The sequence below is a fragment of the Eubalaena glacialis genome, chromosome 9 (genome assembly GCF_028564815.1).
Source record: "Eubalaena glacialis isolate mEubGla1 chromosome 9, mEubGla1.1.hap2.+ XY, whole genome shotgun sequence".
Classification (NCBI taxonomy): Eukaryota; Metazoa; Chordata; class Mammalia; order Artiodactyla; family Balaenidae; genus Eubalaena; species Eubalaena glacialis.
This window is the reverse complement of record NC_083724.1, coordinates 913033-930697: the sequence shown is the minus strand read 5'-3', so window position 1 is coordinate 930697 and position 17665 is coordinate 913033. Positions and strand designations below refer to the sequence as shown.

Sequence of the window (17665 nt, the reverse complement as noted above, 5' to 3'; positions counted from 1 at the left end):
CACAAATCGAAGGCTTGTGGCAACCCTGCATAGAGCAGATCTGTTGGCGCCATTTTTTCCAAAAGCATTGGGTCACTTTTTGTCTCTGTGTCACATTTCGTTAATTCTTGGAATATTTCAAACACTCCTAAAAGATTATGACTTGTTGAAGGCTCAGATGATGGTTAGCATACTTTAGCAATAAAATATTTTAAAATTAAGGTATGTACATTTTTTTAGACATAATGCTATTATAGCACAATTAGTAGACTACAGTATAGTATAAACATAACTTTTTGTATGCACTGGGAAACCAGAATATTCATGTGACTTCCTTTATTGTGATACTCATTTTATTGTATTTTATTTATTTATCTTCCCGGACCAGGGCTCGAACCCGTGTCCCCTGCATTGGCAGGCGGATTCTTAACCACTGCGCCACCAGGGAAGCCCCTCTACATGTATTTAGAACTGCATCAGAGTGTGCTATAATTTTTGTTTCAACCACAAGCATAGTTTAGAAAACATAATTTAGGAAACTGTATTATATTGATATTTACCCTTATTTTTATTCTTTCCATTCTTCTTCCTTCCTTATGGTCAATGATTCCTTTTTTTCATCGTATTCTTTTTATTTAGAGAACTTTTTAAAATCACTCTTTGAAAATAGGTTTGCTGGTGACAAATTTTCTTAGTATTTCTTCATCTGAGAATATCCTGATTTCTCCTTCATTCCCAAAAGATATTTTTGCTGGGTACTGGTGTCTAGGTTCACACTTCTTTTCTTTCAGCATTTGAAAATATTGTGCTACTTCCTTCTGATCTCCATGATTTATGATGAGAAATTCACTGTCCTTTGAATTACTTTCCTTTATAGGGATGTGTTTCTCTGGCTCTTCTGAATATATATATATATATTCATATATATATTCATATATATATATCCACTTCTATTATGAAAGTTTTCAGAGGATAGTTGGGTAGTACAGTGAACAACGTATATGCTCCACCTAAATTCAATAAATTTTAATTTTGCAATCTTTTTCCTTCCTGTATTATATATTTTGCTGTGCCATTTAAAAGTTGTAGGTATTATGAAGTATCATCCCTAGTGTTCTAAGAATAAGGGCACTGGCCTATGTAGCTATAATAACACTATCATACCTAAGAAAATAATTCCATTATCACCTAATTTATTCCATTTAAAAATTTCTAATTGTCACAATCAAGATTTTTTCTTTGTTTTTAGTTTTCAGAAGTTTGACTATGATGTATTTTGTGGATATCTTTTAGTTTATTTTGTTTGGGAGTCACTCAATAGGTCCTTGAGGCTCCCTCCTCCCCCTCTTCTCTTCTTCTGCTTCCCCTCCCCCCACTGCTCCTCCTTCATCTTTCAGCCTAATTTCTCTCTGTCGTTCACGTTCATACTGTACTGTTATTCAGTTCATTGACTCTTTCCTCTGTTCCCTCTCTTCTGCTGTTGAGCCCATCCTCTTAGCTTTTTATATTGGTTATTGTAGTTTTCAGTTATAAAATTTTCATTTGATTCTTCTTTACATCGTTCATGATACTTTCTATTTTTTTGGTTTGTTTCAAACATGTTTGCAATTGTTTGTGGAAGCACTTTTATCATCACTGCTGCAAAATCTTTGTCAGATAATTTTAATATCTCTGTTATCTTAGTGTTGGAATCTACTGATTGTCTTTTTTGGTTCAGTTTGAGATCTTCCTGGCTTTTTGATGAATGAGTTTTGATTGAAACCTGGACATTTCCACATGTTTTTCTGAGACTCTGGATCTTATTTAACCCTGTGTTAGCTGAGTCTCTGATCCTGACCCAGAAGAGGCAGGGGTCTTCTGCCTTGTGACTTCTACATGGGGTAGAAGTCCCAGTTCCCTACTCGACCTTCATTGGCGGGACCCCTCATTACTGCAGGGAGTGGGTAACACTCCCACTTTACAGACTGGAGACTGAGGAAGCTCAGAAATCTGTTCTGCAGGAACCAGTAAGGATTCCAGCTAGACTGAGCCAAAGTCCAAGCTCCTAACCACTAGCTACCCTGACCCTCAGGATATTCAGGGGGAGTAAAATTTACCCTAAGAAGAGGGGTCTGATGGCAGTGACCTGGAGGCATCTCCTCCTGGGGTTTCCATGGCTGCAGCGAGTGAGTGTCCTGGGTCACAGTGACCTCACTGGTTGGAGCTTTGCTGCACTTGACCAAAGTAGTAGGCCTCTTTCAAGCTGGACAGAGCACTTCAGGCAGTCTAAGGGCACAATGTCCACCTGGGGGCCATCTTTTCCCAGCACAGATTGGGGGTGGTGATGGTCAGGGAGGGGCTGTAGAGCATCCCTATGATGGTCACCCACTGTGCCCCAAAGAAGCTGGTGGCCTGGAACCCTTTCTGTCCACTCTGTGTGCTCCCCACCTGTCTTGTAGCCCTATTTAGGCTGGGGAGGGTGATCACATGTGGCTGGACTTTCCTGTGCTTTGGGCAGTGACTACGACAACGTCTGTTGCGTGTGAGGCTGACCTCAGCGTGAGTCAGTGTGTGTCACTGTGTGTAACCATGTGGGGCACGAGGCACTGGGCCATGTCCCAGCTCCACCTCTTCTTGGGTTGTGAGCCTGGACACTTGGATGTGCTCTCTGAACCTCAGTTTCTTCCTCTGTATGATGGGGCTAATGGTGCTGACCTCCGAGAGTCCCTGGCATGTCGTAGACAGCCCATGATGTTTTTATTTGAATGAGATGTGAATGTCATGTTCTCTGGCATGGTGGCCCGCACATGCCAGGCCTGGCCCTTCTTCAGCCCTGCCTGGTGTCTCTGGGGTTTGGAGCAGGCTCAGGGCCTCTAGTGCAGGGGGCCTGCGCTTCATGCTCAGCCCAGGGTTGGGGGTGGGGTGAGGAGGATGGAGGAGGCTGAGGCACCTTTGGCTGAGACCCACAGGCTGTCTCCATGGCAACAGCCAGCAGCCTCCTGGGCAAGAGCCAGCACCTGGAAAGTCAGTGACAAAGCAGTTCCTGGAGATGGTGCTTCCCCTGCCATGCGCCTGCCCTCAGCTCCCGTGTCTCCCTGGGCCGTGGGCGGGTGCTGTGGGCACCCGCCCCCCGGGCCTGACCTGGGGACTCGGCACCTGCCCAGCGGGAACCAGGACCGGGGCGAGCAGGTGCTCCTGGCTTCCCGTGGAGCCCGCCCCACCCCCTCCCTGATGACGGTAGTAACAGCCCCAAGGACGCTGGTGCCGCTGCCCCTGCCACTGAGTGCTGGTGGGTCCCGATGCTGCCGGGCACATCTTCTGAGTGTCATCTCGTAGCAGCGTCACCATAGCCACGGGACCCTCACGCTGTCACCTCCATGTCTCAGGTGAGGGACCGGACAGGCCGTGCCTTCCCTGTGACCAGGAAGACCCAGGCTTGGACTTAAACCCCGGCCACCTGCTCCAGGGTCCTGGGTCTGGTGTCCCAGGGCTGAGGTCCTCCCAGGCAAGCCCTGCGGAGCCCGGGGTGCTCACGTCTGGGTGGAGAGGACATGGCACCCCAGCCGCCTGCTTGGCAGGGCCTGAGCTCCCGGAAAGGCGCTGAGCGGCACCATTGAAATGCGTCCCGCCTGGGGCCCCAGCAGGGTCGGGGCCCTGCTCAGCTCGGCCGACTTGGTGCCAAAGCCACCACTGCTGGGGTCACAGCATCTCAAGGGGTCGGGTGGCCCCTGCACCCCAGGTCCTTCTTGCTGATTCGTTGCCCAAACTGAGGTGTTTTTGAGAGTCAGAGGGACACCAGTAGCAATTGTGCGGGCTCAGCAGTCCAGACTAAGGCTGTCCTGGGCGTCTCTGCTCCCTTTGCTGACTTGGTGGATTGGGAGCCTCAGGGGGAGCTCCCAGCTTGGCCTGGGGAAGGGCAGGGGACGGCCCCCCCATCGTGAAACAGAGGTTGAAAGGCAGCGTGACCTTCTAGCCAGTATGTTCCATATGCAGCTACAAAGACCCAGCCGAGACCCCAGACTCTGGGCGGGTGGGGGGTGCCTGGGTCAGGGTCAGGGCCCCAGGCCAGCACTGCAGCGGGTGTTGCCACCTCTCCCCACCCCACGTGGCCGGGAGCACCCCCCAAGCTCAGGTACCCGTGCGGGTGGGACTCCACACAGGGACTGGCTGATGTGTCTGTGCCGTGTGGGCCTGGTATCTGTGGTCCAGGCAGTGTGTCCGTGGCTCCTGCTGTCCACCCTGGGTGCTTGGGTACCCATGGGGCTGTGTGTCTGAGCACGTGCCACGCGCCTGTGTGCCCCCAAGTCCCGGCCACGTCTTTACGCCCTGTTGCTCCATGTGCTGGGGTGACCTGGGCCTGGGGGTTGGGCTACAGTAGTCACTAGCTGGGTGAGTGTGTGCTCTGGGGCCTGAGTCCCTGCATATTTTATGTAGTTGTTATCACAATTTGCATAAAACTTGCATTTTACCCTTTTTTATATAACAGCGTATTGAGGTAAAATTCACATACCATAATATTCATCCTTTTATAGCGTACAAGTCAGTGATTTTTAGTATGTTCTCAGAGTTGTGCCACCATCACTACAACCTAATTTTAGAGCATTTCCATCTCCCCGAGAAAGAAACGCCTTCCCATTCGTAGTCATGCCCCGATGCCCCTCCCCGCCGGCCCCAGTAATCACTCATCTCCTGTTTGTCCCTGGAAATGTGTCTGTCTGGACACTGAATGTGATGCCATCATGCGATGTGTGGCCCTTTGTGTCTGGCTCCTTTCACTTAGTACAGTGTTTCTAAGGTTCATCCATGAATCAGTTCATCTGTTTCTTTTAACGTTATTTCACAAACACGTTAGGTCCGATGCGATGTGTTATTATTTGTAATGAGCCCCCAGGGTTCCACTGTCGTTGCACGCGAAGATGGTTCTACATGAGTTTTTTTTCTTTTTTTTTTTAATATGTTTATTTATTTATTCATTCATTCATTTATTTATTTTTGGCTGTGTTGGGTCCTCGTTGCTGCATGCAGGCTTTCTCTAGTTGTGGCGAGCGGGGGCTACTCCGTTGCAGTGTGCGGGCTTCTCATTGCAGTGGCTTCTCTTGTTGCAGAGCACGGGCTCTAGGCTTGCGGGCTTCAGTAGCTGTGGCATGCGGGCTCAGTAGTTGTGGCTCGCGGGCTTAGTTGCTCCGCGGCATGTGGGATCTTCCTGGACCAGGGCTCGAACCCATGTCCCCTGCATTGGCAGGCGGATTCTTAACCACTGAGCCACCAGGGAAGTCCCTCTACATGGGGTTTTAATCTCAATAGTGTGATGTCTATCTTTGTAACTTTGGTTTCTGAATTTTTCATTATTTTGATGGGACAGATTCCTAGAGAAGACTAATTGAAAGTGTTGAAGCGTTTTATGGCATTTTATTTTGCCAAGTTGTTTTACAAGTGGGATGCATTAATTTACATTCCCACTAGTTCTATTTAAATCATTAGTTCAATATCAACTTCACCACCACTGGGGGTTACATTTCTAAAGCTCTTGATCATGTATCGGGTGTAAGACCACTCCTCGTTGCTGTTTTATCTTTCGTTTCCGTGACTGATGGATTGGACATGTTTGCACGTTACTGAATTGTGTTTACTTTTATGAGTTATGTGTGTGGATTCTTTGCTGTTTAGTTTTGGAAACGTCAGGGCTTCTTCACTAACATTTATTGAGCACGTACTTCCTACCAGGAGCCTTGCTGGGTGTGGGCTGAGAAGGAAGGCCCCCAGCCCCAAGCCAGCCCTGCCCCCCCTGCAAGGCTGACCTCCTGCCTTGCTTTCCAGGATTTCCTAGAGCCTAAGACTTTGGGAATAGTAGTCACCAAAGTCTTAGGCTCTAGCAAATAGTAGGATGTAGTAGGATGTATGCTAGTAGGATGTATGCTATAATTACCCTTTTGTTATTGTTGTTAATATAACATCTTTAATTAAAGTGCCTCCAAGTTATTTTATTATTTTTAAAAATTTCAACGGAAGGTACACATTTTCCTTTTCTGTATAAATAAAAAATATTGATTTTCTCACTTTAAAATGCTCATATTGGAAAGAGTAAAAACAATGACCCACAATCCCACCATCCTGAGATAACCACTATTAATATTTTGAGCTATTTCCTTCCGAGCTTCTTCTATGTGTAAGTTTTTAAAATGCACAGTTGGTATCCTACTCCAGGGGCGTAGAGGCAGGCTGCCTCGTCAGCTGGGCAGGGTTGCCCAAGATGCCATGCGAGGGGTCCCCAGGGGGCCTCTGCACACGGGGGCCTGGCGTCTGAGCATCCTGCACAGCTGAGCACGCGCTGAAGACACGGTTCTCCTGCCGTGCGGCCTGACCCCGGTCGTCCCCTTGGCGTCGAGCGTGCGGCCTGACCCCGGTCGTCCCCTTGGCGTCGAGCGTGCGGCCTGACCCCGGTCGTCCCCTTGGCGTCGAGCGTGCGGCCTGACCCCGGTCGTCCCCTTGGCGTCGAGCGTGCGGCCTGACCCCGGTCGTCCCCTTGGCGTCGAGCGTGCGGCCTGACCCCGGTCGTCCCCTTGGCGTCGAGCGTGCGGCCTGACCCCGGTCGTCCCCTTGGCGTCGAGCGTGCGGCCTGACCCCGGTCGTCCCCTTGGCGTCGAGCGTGCGGCCTGACCCCGGTCGTCCCCTTGGCGTCGAGCGTGCGGCCTGACCCCGGTCGTCCCCTTGGCGTCGAGCGTGCGGCCTGACCCCGGTCGTCCCCTTGGCGTCGAGCGTGCGGCCTGACCCCGGTCGTCCCCTTGGCGTCGAGCGTGCGGCCTGACCCCGGTCGTCCCCTTGGCGTCGAGCGTGCGGCCTGACCCCGGTCGTCCCCTTGGCGTCGAGCGTGCGGCCTGACCCCGGTCGTCCCCTTGGCGTCGAGCGTGCGGCCTGACCCCGGTCGTCCCCTTGGCGTCGAGCGTGCGGCCTGACCCCGGTCGTCCCCTTGGCGTCGAGCGTGCGGCCTGACCCCGGTCGTCCCCTTGGCGTCGAGCGTGCGGCCTGACCCCGGTCGTCCCCTTGGCGTCGAGCGTGCGGCCTGACCCCGGTCGTCCCCTTGGCGTCGAGCGTGCGGACTGACCCCGGTCATCCCCTTAGTGTCGAGAATTTAAGTTATTTCCAATCTTGCTTTTATAGAAAAGACCAAAAACATACATACGTCTGTGCCACACCTCTGATTATTTCCTTGGGACAAATGCCTAGAAGTCGGGTGACAGTAAATCATATTAAAAAATTCTTTGCTCCCCCGTCATTTGGTTATGCTTCCTTTATCGCATATTTAAGTGCTTTTGTGTGTGACAGGAGCTGCTTCTGCTTTGGTTTGAACCCATCTGGCCTGTGGTCTAGCTGTTGAGCTCAAAGTAGCATTTCAGTATCTCATGAAACAAAACCTTCTCTCTTTGCTCTTCTTTTCTGAATATTTCTTTAATTTTTTTGCCTATTTAGTTTTCCAGATAACTCTGAAATCATGTTGCTGTAGTCCAAAGAATTCCTTTTGGGAGATTGTGTCAATTATTGAGAATCTCTAAGTCAAATTGTGGAGACTCAGGTTTTAAAAATCCACGTTTTGGGCTTCCCTGGTGGCGCAGTGGTTGAGAATCTGCCTGCCAATGCAGGGGACACGGGTTCGAGCCCTGGTCTGGGAAGATCCCACGTGCCGCGGAGCAGCTGGGCCCGTGAGCCACAATTACTGAGCCTGCGTGTCTGGAGCCTGTGCTCCGCAACAAGAGAGGCCGCGACAGTGAGAAGCCCGCGCACCACGATGAAGAGTGGCCCCCGCTTGCCACAACTACAGAAAGCCCTCACACAGAAACGAAGACCCAACACAGCCATAAATAAATAAATAAATACTTAAAAAAAAATCTATTAAAAAAAAAAAAATCCATGTTTTATGTTTTTCTGCCCATCCAGGAGTAGCATGTATCTTAACATGTGTTCAATGCTCCCCTCTCGGTAAATAAAGTCTTGTCGTTTTCTTGGTGTAGGTCACTCACATTTTTTTTTAAAAAATATTTATTTATTTATTTATTTATTGGCTGCGTTGGGTCTTTTTTTCTTTTTTAAAAAAAAATTTATTTATTTATTTATATTTATTTTTGGCTGTGTTGGGTCTTCGTTTCTGTGCGAGGGCTTTCTCCAGCTGCGGCAAGTGGGGGCCACTCTTCATCGCGGTGCGCGGGCCTCTCACCGTCGCGGCCTCTCTTGTTGCGGAGCACAGGCTCCAGACGCGCAGGCTCAGTAGTTGTGGCTCACGGGCTTAGTCACTCCGCGGCATGTGGATCTTCCCAGACCAGGGCTCGAACCCGTGTCCCCTGCATTGGCAGGCAGATTCTTAACCACTGCGCCACCAGGGAAGCCCCTGCATTGGGTCTTTGTTGCTGCGCGTGGGGTTTCTCTAGTTGTGGCGAGCGGGAGCCTACTCTTCGTTGCGGTGCGCAGGCTTTGGGCGGGGGCTACTCGGCTTCTCGTTGCGGTGGCTTCTCTTGTTGCAGAGCACGGGCTCTAGGCGTGCGGGCTTCAGTAGTTGCGGCATGCAGGCTCAGTATTTGTGGCTCGCAGGCTTAGTTGCTCCGCGGCATGTGGGATCCTCCTGGACCAGGGCTCGAACCCATGTCCCCTGCATTGGCAGGTGGATTCTTAACCACTGCACCACCAGGGAAGTCCCGGTCACTCACATTTTAGTTATTCCTCAGTGGTTTGTGTGTGAGGCCATTGTGGTTGAGGAGTTTTGTTTCATTAGATTTCCGACTGGCCACGTTTGGTCCCACTCCGGCTTTGGGGAATTTGTGCTCTCGTCGTGCTCCCGGGCTTGGCCCCTGCAGGCCACTCTGAGGGGACTTGCGCTGGTCTCTGTTTGCTGATTGATGGTGAGCTTGCAGCCAAGTTTTGTTTTTTTTCCAGCCCAGATTTCTCAGCACTGTGATGACAATATCTAAAGGTTGCTTTTCCGTGCCTGTTGTTGTTTTTCTATAATTGCTCTTGTGCTGTATTTTTCTCTTAAGGCTTTGTTCTACTTCCTGTCCTCTGTGAAAGTCGGGAGTGGAGGGTGAGACTTGCAAACCTGCAGGAAGGGGTTCAAGGTGATGTTCCTGATCAGCGGCCCGCACAACTTGAGTGGGTGTCAGAATCACCTGCAGGGCTTCCCTCAATCCTGGTGCTGGGCCCACCCTCCGAGGGCCGGTGGGTGGGGCCCAGAGTTCACACCTGCTGCTGGTCCTGGGATGGTGCTTTGAGAAACTCTGCTCTCGACCAAGTTCCTGGGAGTTTTATCATTGTCTTCCAGAAATACTTATTTTATCTATTCCTTCCCTTATGTCTTATTCACATTCTGTTATGTTAGCCAGAACTCTTGAAGGAAGATTAAATGAGATTTATGGTAGTAATTCTTATTTTATTATGTGATTTAAAAGGAAATCCTTCACGATACATGTGGGTTTGTTGGTACTCTTGAGAGTGGATTTTGTGCATAGACAAATTTTAATTTCTAAAAATCATCATTCAGTTTATTAACGTGACAAATCCAAAAATATAATTCTTTTAAAGAAATTTTAGATTCAATTTGTGACAACATAGATGGATCTTGAAGGCATTATGCTAAGTGAAATGAGTCAGACAGAGATAGACAATACTGTACTTATATGTGGAATCTAAAAGAAACACATCCCACCAAACTCATAGGAAAGGAGGTCAGATTTGTGGTTCCCAGAGTGCGGTTAGAGGGTGGGGGAGGAGGAACTGGAGGAAAATGGTCAGAAGGTACAAACGTACAATTACGAGATACATAAGCCCTGGGGATGTGATGTGTGGCATGGTGACCGTAGCTCACACTGGATATGATCTACAAGAAAGCTGCGGAGACAGTAGATCCTAAGAGTTCTCATCACAAGGAGGAATTTTTTTTCTTTTTTTTCATTGTATCTACATGAGGTAATGGATGTTAACTAAGCCTATTGTGGTAATAATTTCACAATATATGTAAATCAAACCACCATGCTGTATGCCTTAAACTTTTATAGTGACGTATGTCAGTTATTTCTCAATAAAACTGGAAAAAATATTAACTTTTTTTAGATTCAGCTTATGAAAAATTATATTTATACATTTTGCAATTTTTAACAATCACTTTCAAGGAGACTCTAAGCAGGGTTTTTATTCCATTTCATAAGCTTAATGTAAAACATTTAATATTTCATTTATACATTTATTGTAACTGGACTTTCCTAAGTACTTAAGTTCTGTATATCCAGCTCATTAGAGTGTAAATATGGTGATTCATCCATTTGCTTAAATGTTCCCATACTTTTTACAAACTTATGAAGTTTTCAACTTAAAATCACACGTCTAAATCAGTTTTTCCATTACATTTAAAAATTAGAATCACAGGGCTAATGTGATGCTAAACGCAGCCCTGGTTAGCGTGTTAATGTGTTCTGATAAATTCTTTTAATCCTAACACCGTAATATTAACACAGAAGGTTTGATTTTCATAAACATTTCTGTATTTAATTATGATTCTTCCTAGGAGTTTAATATTGCTGATCCACTAAGGAAACTGTCATCTCAGAACAAATGAAACTGAATTTCCTTTATATTGATTTTTCATGTGGTGGATTACATTAATAATTATTCTACTATTGAATTATTCTTACGTTCCTATGACAACTCAGTTGGCCATTATAAACTCTTAAAATATGTACCTTTGAATTTGATTTACTCTAATATTTTATTTAAAATTTGTGTTCATAATTGAGATGTGTATAAATTTTTCTTGCCCTTTTCCAGTCTTTTAAAAATTTATTATTTTTTAAATTGAGGTATAGTTGATTTACAGTATTGTGTTAGTTTCAGGTGTACAGCAAAGTGATTCAGTTATACATACATATATATCTATTTTTATCAGAATCTTTTCTCTTATAGGTTATTGCAAAATATTGAGTATAGTTCCCTGTGCTAAACCGTAGGTCTTTGTTGGCTATCTGTTTTATATATAGTAGTGCGTATATGTTAATCCCAAACTTCTAATTTATCCTTCCCCTACCTTTCCCCTTTGGTAACCATAGGTTTGTTTTCTATGTCTGTGGGTCTATTTCTGTTTTGTATATAAGTTCATTTGTATCATTTTTTTAGATTCCACATATAAGCAATATCATATGATATTTGTATTTCTCTGCCTGGTTTACTTCACTTAGTATGATAATCTCTAGGTCCATCCATGTTGCTGCAAATGGAATTATTTCATTCTTTTTTTATAGCTGAGTAATATTCCATTGTATAAATATACCACGTCTTCTTTATCCACTCATCTGTCCATGGACTCCTAGGTTGCCTTCATGTCTTGGCTATTGTAAATAATGCTGCTATGAACACTGGGGTGCATGTATCTTTGAATTATGGTTCCAGTCTTTTTTTTTTTTTTAACATCTTTATTGGATGGTTCCAGTCTTGATATCAAGATTATACCAGCATCATAAAATGAGTTGGGAGCTTTTCTTGTATTTTTATTCTCTGAAACAGTTTGTATAACATAGAATTTTCTGTTCTCTGAATGTTTGTAAGAACACACTTGTAAAATTGTCTGGATCTGATATTCTGGCAGAGGAAAACTGAATCCAAATTAATTCTTGTAAATGGTCCAAGATTCTGGTCCCCTGCCTGCCCACCTGCACAGTCATCTCCCCTTGAGTGCAGGCAGATCCTGTGGGTATGATGAAATATCACTCCTGTGGTTAGGTTATGAATCAGTTGAATCTGAGTTAACCAAAAGGGAGATTATTTGGGTGGGACTGACCTTATCAGGTGATCCCTTTAAAGGGACTGGGCTCTTCCTATAGTCAGAGAGTTTAGAAGTGTGAGAGGGACTGTTGAGGGCCCAGGTGGCAAGGATCTGAGAGTGGCCTCCAGGGGCTAAGAGAAGTCCCTGGCTCACAGCAAGGCAAGGGGACTCCATTCCTACTGCAAGGAAGTGAACTCTGCAGACAACCTGAAGGGGCTGGAAAGCATCACTTTCCCTAGTTTAGCTTCCAGATGAGGATGCAGCTGGCTGTTCCCTTGATTTCAGCCTTGTGAGACCTGCAGCAGAGAATTTAGCCACGATGTGCCCTGACTTCTGGCCCACAGAACTGTGAGCGAATAAATGGGTGCTATTTCAAGTCACTAAATTTGTGGTAAGTTTTTACAGAATAGAAAACTAATACAATTGTTCATGGTTTATTCAGGTTTTCTACTTGTTCTGTCACTTTTGGTAATTTGCTTTTCAAGAGGATATATCCATTTCCTCAAAGTTTTAGCATCTATTGGCATAAAATTGTTAATAATATTCTCTTGTGATGCTAAACACCTCTCCTGTCTGTAGTTGTGTCCCCTGTACTTTTATACATTCCTGTGCATGCGTGTACACATGTATGCACACACAAATGTATGAGTGTACATGTGTGCATGCATGCATATACCATGTGTATTTGTATATGTATCTTTTGTATGCATGTGTACACTCTCTTTTTCTTGATTATTCTTGCCAGAAGCTAGTTCATTTGATTAAACTTTCAAAGATTCAGCTTTCTATTATTTCTCTATTTTCTATTTTCACCATGTCTACTCTTTATTATTTCCATTTTTCTACTTTCTCTAAATTTACCCTGCTATTCTTTTTTAAGATCCTTGAGACATAGCAATACTTGGTTTATTTATTTTTAATCTTGAAAATAATAAAATCATTTAACTTTATAAATTTCCCCTAAGGCATCACTTTGACTGAACCTCACACGTATAATATGTAGTATTTTTGTTGTTGATGAGTTCTAAATATTTGGTAATGTCTTCTTTAATTAATGAGTTATTTAGTTGTGCATTTTGAAGATTTCTATAATGCAAGTTTTTTAAATGTGTTTTTATAGTAGTATTCTTATTTAATTGGAGAAGTACAATAATATATGTTACTAAGTTTTTGAAATTTGCTGAGGCTTCTTTTGTGATGTAGGATATTTTCAAAGCTATTCCCATGTACTCCTAAAAATATATATTTTCTATTTGTTAAGAATACATTTTGTTAGAAAAATAGATTATAGATGATTGATAGATGATAGATAGATGATAGATAGGTAGGTAGATAAAGGTAATATATGAAAGATATAGAAGATTAGAACAATAAAATGGATCAAGGGTACTAATTCTGTTTTAATCTTGTTCAGCCTTACTAAATTTTGGTGTTTAGTCTTTCAGGTTCTGATGAGAGCTTTGTTAGGATCTTCCACTATGTTGGAGGAGTTCTCATTCTTTTTCTTTACCTGTTTTGAGTTTATGAGGTTGGGTGCATAAAAATTAATGATGATCATATTCCTTGGTGTAATTTTGCTTTCAGTATTATGCATTATATCTCTCTTTAGCCTTAGGATCGTTTTTTGCTTTAAATTATATTTTGTCTTTAGTATTATATACCGACTTCCTTTTCTGTAGCATTTACATAGTATATTCTTTTAAAAAATCTGTTTATTTTCAACATTTCTGTATTTTTTTCAGGTATGTCTTTTGCAGGTAGCAACTTTTTGAAAGTTGGACTTTCAAAAGCCCCAATCTAATCATGTATGATTTAATAGGAAATTAAAATTCATTTATATTTCTTATTATTACTTGTGTGTTTGGACTTAAGCCTAATATCTTATTTTGTGTTTTCTCTTTATATTCTTTCTTTGTTTTGGGGGAGTCTTTTTCTGACTTTTGTAGTGTGACAAAATATTCTATATTACCTGTTCCCTACATACCTTTTTCACCTCTGATGGTTTTGAAATAGACTGTATTTCTATCCATTTATTGGATATCCTTAACATTTTAAACATATATTCATAACTATACATTTGTCTAACACAGAGGACAGAAAATTATAGCCCATCTGTCTGGCAACCTGTGCTTATAAATAAAGTTTTATTGGAACATAGCCTTGTCCATTCATTTACATATTACCTGCTTTTATGCTACAATGATAGAGTTGAGTGGTTGTGACAGAGATTCTATGACTCACAAAGCCTAAATATTTACTAATGGCCCTTTTCAGAAAATGTTTGCCATACTCTGGCCTAATACAATGAAGAGTGATTTAGCCTCTATAACATAATTTAATGCAACTACACATGGAACAACCCCTTCTGTAAATATTTTTATTATTGCCTAGGTTGTTAGTTTTGCCTGTAGAAAATAATGAAAAATTGGACATCATAATTTTAAAAATCAATGATTAATTAAATTTAACTATTTAAAAAATTTCTGTGCCTACCATTGCTCTTGTATACTGTGCTTTCCCTTTAGGTTCAGTTCCCATGTTTTACTGAAGATCTGGGGTAATGACTTATTTTATCTCTGAAAATATGCTTATTTTGCCCTCACTCTTCATTGACAGTTTAGCTGGATATAAAGTTCTAAGATGTCAGTTATTTTCCTCCTGCTTTTTGGAGGTGTTACTTAATTGTCTTCTAGCATATTTTTTTTTTTTGCTGAGGTGAAGTTTTCTCTCCTTTTTTCATCTTTTCTTTGTGGTAGCCTTTAATAATTTCTTTTTATGCTTGATATTCTGCAGTTCCTCACACCATTTCTAGTTGGATATATTTTATTTATGTGATTGGTACCTTGTAATGCACTTTAAATTTGAGAGAGCAAGTCTTTAATTCTGGAAATTTCTCATCTGTTATCTCTTCAAATGTTGCTTCTTCACCATGTTCCCTCCATTCTCTTTTTCTGGAACCTACATTTGATGTGTGTTAGATATATGATCTAACCTCCATATTGCTTAATTTGTCTTTCATTTTTTTCTTTGTCTTTCCAATGTCTGTGAGTGATTCCTTAGTACTATTTCCTAAACCGTTAATACACTCCAACTATGTCTCCAGCCTAGAGTATGATTATCATTATTGATATTATTTTAATAACTATTTGTTTATTTCCAAAACTTCTAGCTAGTTTTTAGAATATCTACCTGTTTCTGCCTATTTTTGTTTCATAATTTGTTGATTTCATCTGCACAAAATTAATCTTCCAATAGTTGATTTTAGTAGTTGAATATCACTCTTAGTATTGGATTTTCTCATGTGCTATGGAATTTTGGTTTGTATAGATTTTCTTGTTGCCCTTCTTTTCTTCTCCCCTGACCATTTTATCTTATTTTTTACCCCAGCTGCATCTCAAATTTTATTCCTTGCTGCTCTGTATTTAGAGTAGGGGGACAACAATCTTTTTTCACCAAGCATCCAGGGTGCATTTTAAAGGTAGAGCCAACAGGATTGTTAGTGAATTGGATGTGGAGTGTAAGAGAGAGAGGAGTCAGGTGTGAAGTCTTGGTTTTGGCTTATGAAACACTTGACTAGTGCTATTCACAGAGAGGGGGGAATACTGGGGAAGGAGCAAGATTGGGAGAAAGAATAAAAAGTTCTTTAGTCACCATCGTGTAACAACTCTGAACTTAAATAAAGTACATGTTTTAATATTTACATTAAAGTTTTAAAAAGAATTCTTTAGTTTTATTAATGTTTGATATGCTTTTTTTGCTATCCAAGTGGAAATGTTAAAAAAGGCAGTTGGATGGATATATGAGCCCAAAGTTCCAGACTTGAGTTAAAGATATAAATTGGGAGTAATAAGCATACGGTGGTATTCAAAGCTATTGGGCAGATCCTATATGGTGTGAGCCTTGAGGCATCCAATTTTTCAGTCTGGTAGAGGAGGCAAAGCTTGCAAAGAAGACCTAGAAGGGACTCCCAGGATGTTAAGAGGAAAATGAGAGAATTGACCAATGGGCAAGAGAAGAAACCATTTATAGAAGGAGACTTAACCATTGCAGTTGGCAAGAAGCCTTGACAAAACATTTCAGTGGAATGGTGCGGGTGAGAACATAGTTGGACAAAGCTAAAGAGAGGCGGAAAGGTAAGGCAGTGGGGAGACCAAGGATTGACACTTTCAATGAGCTTTGGAGCTAAGGGAGCAGAGAAATGTGCTGGGGTTGGAGGCAGATATGGAATTTTCTGTTTTGTTTTAAGGTGGGAGACATTGGGCTATGTTCTTATGCTAACGGAGTCCTCTGAACCCTCTATTCACTTTCCCCACTGTTCGTTCCCGTGTTCTCCTGTGGTAAAGTGAGGAATAGGCCACGTGGCATCTGTTCAGAAGTCCCTCAAGTTCCATTCTACTCCTGCTCCTGCTATCACCACCTCTCATGAGGCAGCTTGGAGTGCAGTTGGGGTTGCTTGGGGACATGGTTCAGGCTTGGACTCAATTCAAGGACAGATTCAAGGCCAGGCCAGGGACCAGAGACCAAGTGTCCTCTCGGGGTGACGCCTGGCGGGATGGTTATGCCGGTAAAAGCCATTCCTAACATTGCTGGCGAGGACGTCTGAATTCAGTTCCTGGCCTCCCCTACCTAGTACGCCCCCCATTCTGTACCAGCCCTGTGCTTGGACAGCGGGGGACACAGGCACGAAGGTGTCACTGCTCTTGGAAGACAGGACATGGGTGGTGGGAGGGGCGTGCCCTCTTCTCAACTCCATGCGGAAGCCCTTACTTCCCCCTTGTCTTTGTTCCTGCCAGGATCCTCGCCACAGCTGGCACTGACTTTGACCTGCGAACCCTGCGGGCTGTGCGTGTGCTGAGGCCCCTGAAGCTGGTGTCTGGGATTCCAAGTGAGTCTGGCAAAAGCAATCAGGCCCAGCCTACCTGGACACTGACCTCTCTCCCAACCCCTGTCATGGCTAGTTAGGCCCTAACAGTGGGCCCTTTGGTGACTCTGAGCTTGCTGCCCTTGACCCCGGGGAACCAGGCACGAAGAAGGGAGGAGCGGCCCTTCTCCAGTCTCTCCCAACTCCGTGAAAACCCAGAGGGTAACTTGGCTTCCCTACGTGGAAGCTTTGATCCTCCTCATACCCTCTGCTGTATTTCCAGCTCTTTGCTTCTTTTTCTGGGGTTAAAGGGCAGGTGAGAGATCGACCAAGGTGGTGGGGCAGGATGCCTGAGAACATATTCAGAGGCTGCAAAGGACCACCTGTCTTGGCTCAGGCTGGGCAGGGCTGTTGGGACCTGTGACCTGGTTAAGGCATGCTCTGGGACTGGGCTGCTCAAGAGGCCACGCGAGGGTAGGGGGTGGCCAGGCTACCTTGAGAGCCGGTGACCTCCCGTGCCCGTGTTCCTCCAAGCCAGTGGAAGTTTGGGTTTCCCTCAGGGCCTGGGTGGCAGGGCCCGGAGGCTGTGTTGCCCGAGCCCACTGCAGGGAAGACCGCTGGTTGGCTCCGTGGTCTGCCCTAAGACCCTGCCAGGCAAAGGCTCAGGCCTGTACCCAGGAGCTGGGGTAAAGCTGGAAGTGGGGATAGTGGGGTTCAGCCTCTTTTGCCCAGTTCCTCTGGTCTGGACATACTCATGCCCTGCGGTCAGTGGTAAAACACTCCCTAGGAGTAGGCCCCCTGCTTTACTTCCCCTGAGGGGTGGGTCTGTCAGGAACCCCTGCTCCTAGTTCCCAGGATCCCCTGATTAGTTCCCAGGATCCCTTGCTTGTCCCTCCCAGGATCTCCTGCTCATCCCTCCCAGGATCCCCTGCTCTTCCCTCCCAGTATCCCCTGCTCTTAGTTCCCAGGATCCTCTGCTTTTCCCTCCCAGGATCCCTTGCTTTTCCCTCCCAGGATCCCCTGCACTTAGTTCCCAGGAACTCCTGCTTTTC

The 17665-nt window shown here is 44.6% G+C and overlaps 1 protein-coding gene across 2 annotated transcripts in view; it reads left to right on the top strand.

The window, feature by feature from the left end:
• The window catches only part of CACNA1B (calcium voltage-gated channel subunit alpha1 B), a 180723-nt gene that overhangs the window by 19068 nt on the left and 143990 nt on the right, over positions 1-17665 (top strand). For both annotated transcript variants that reach the window (XM_061199517.1, XM_061199518.1), the window contains exon 4: positions 16546-16637. In XM_061199517.1, coding sequence (XP_061055500.1) covers positions 16546-16637 — 92 coding nt within the window. The remainder of the gene's footprint in view (positions 1-16545; positions 16638-17665) is intronic.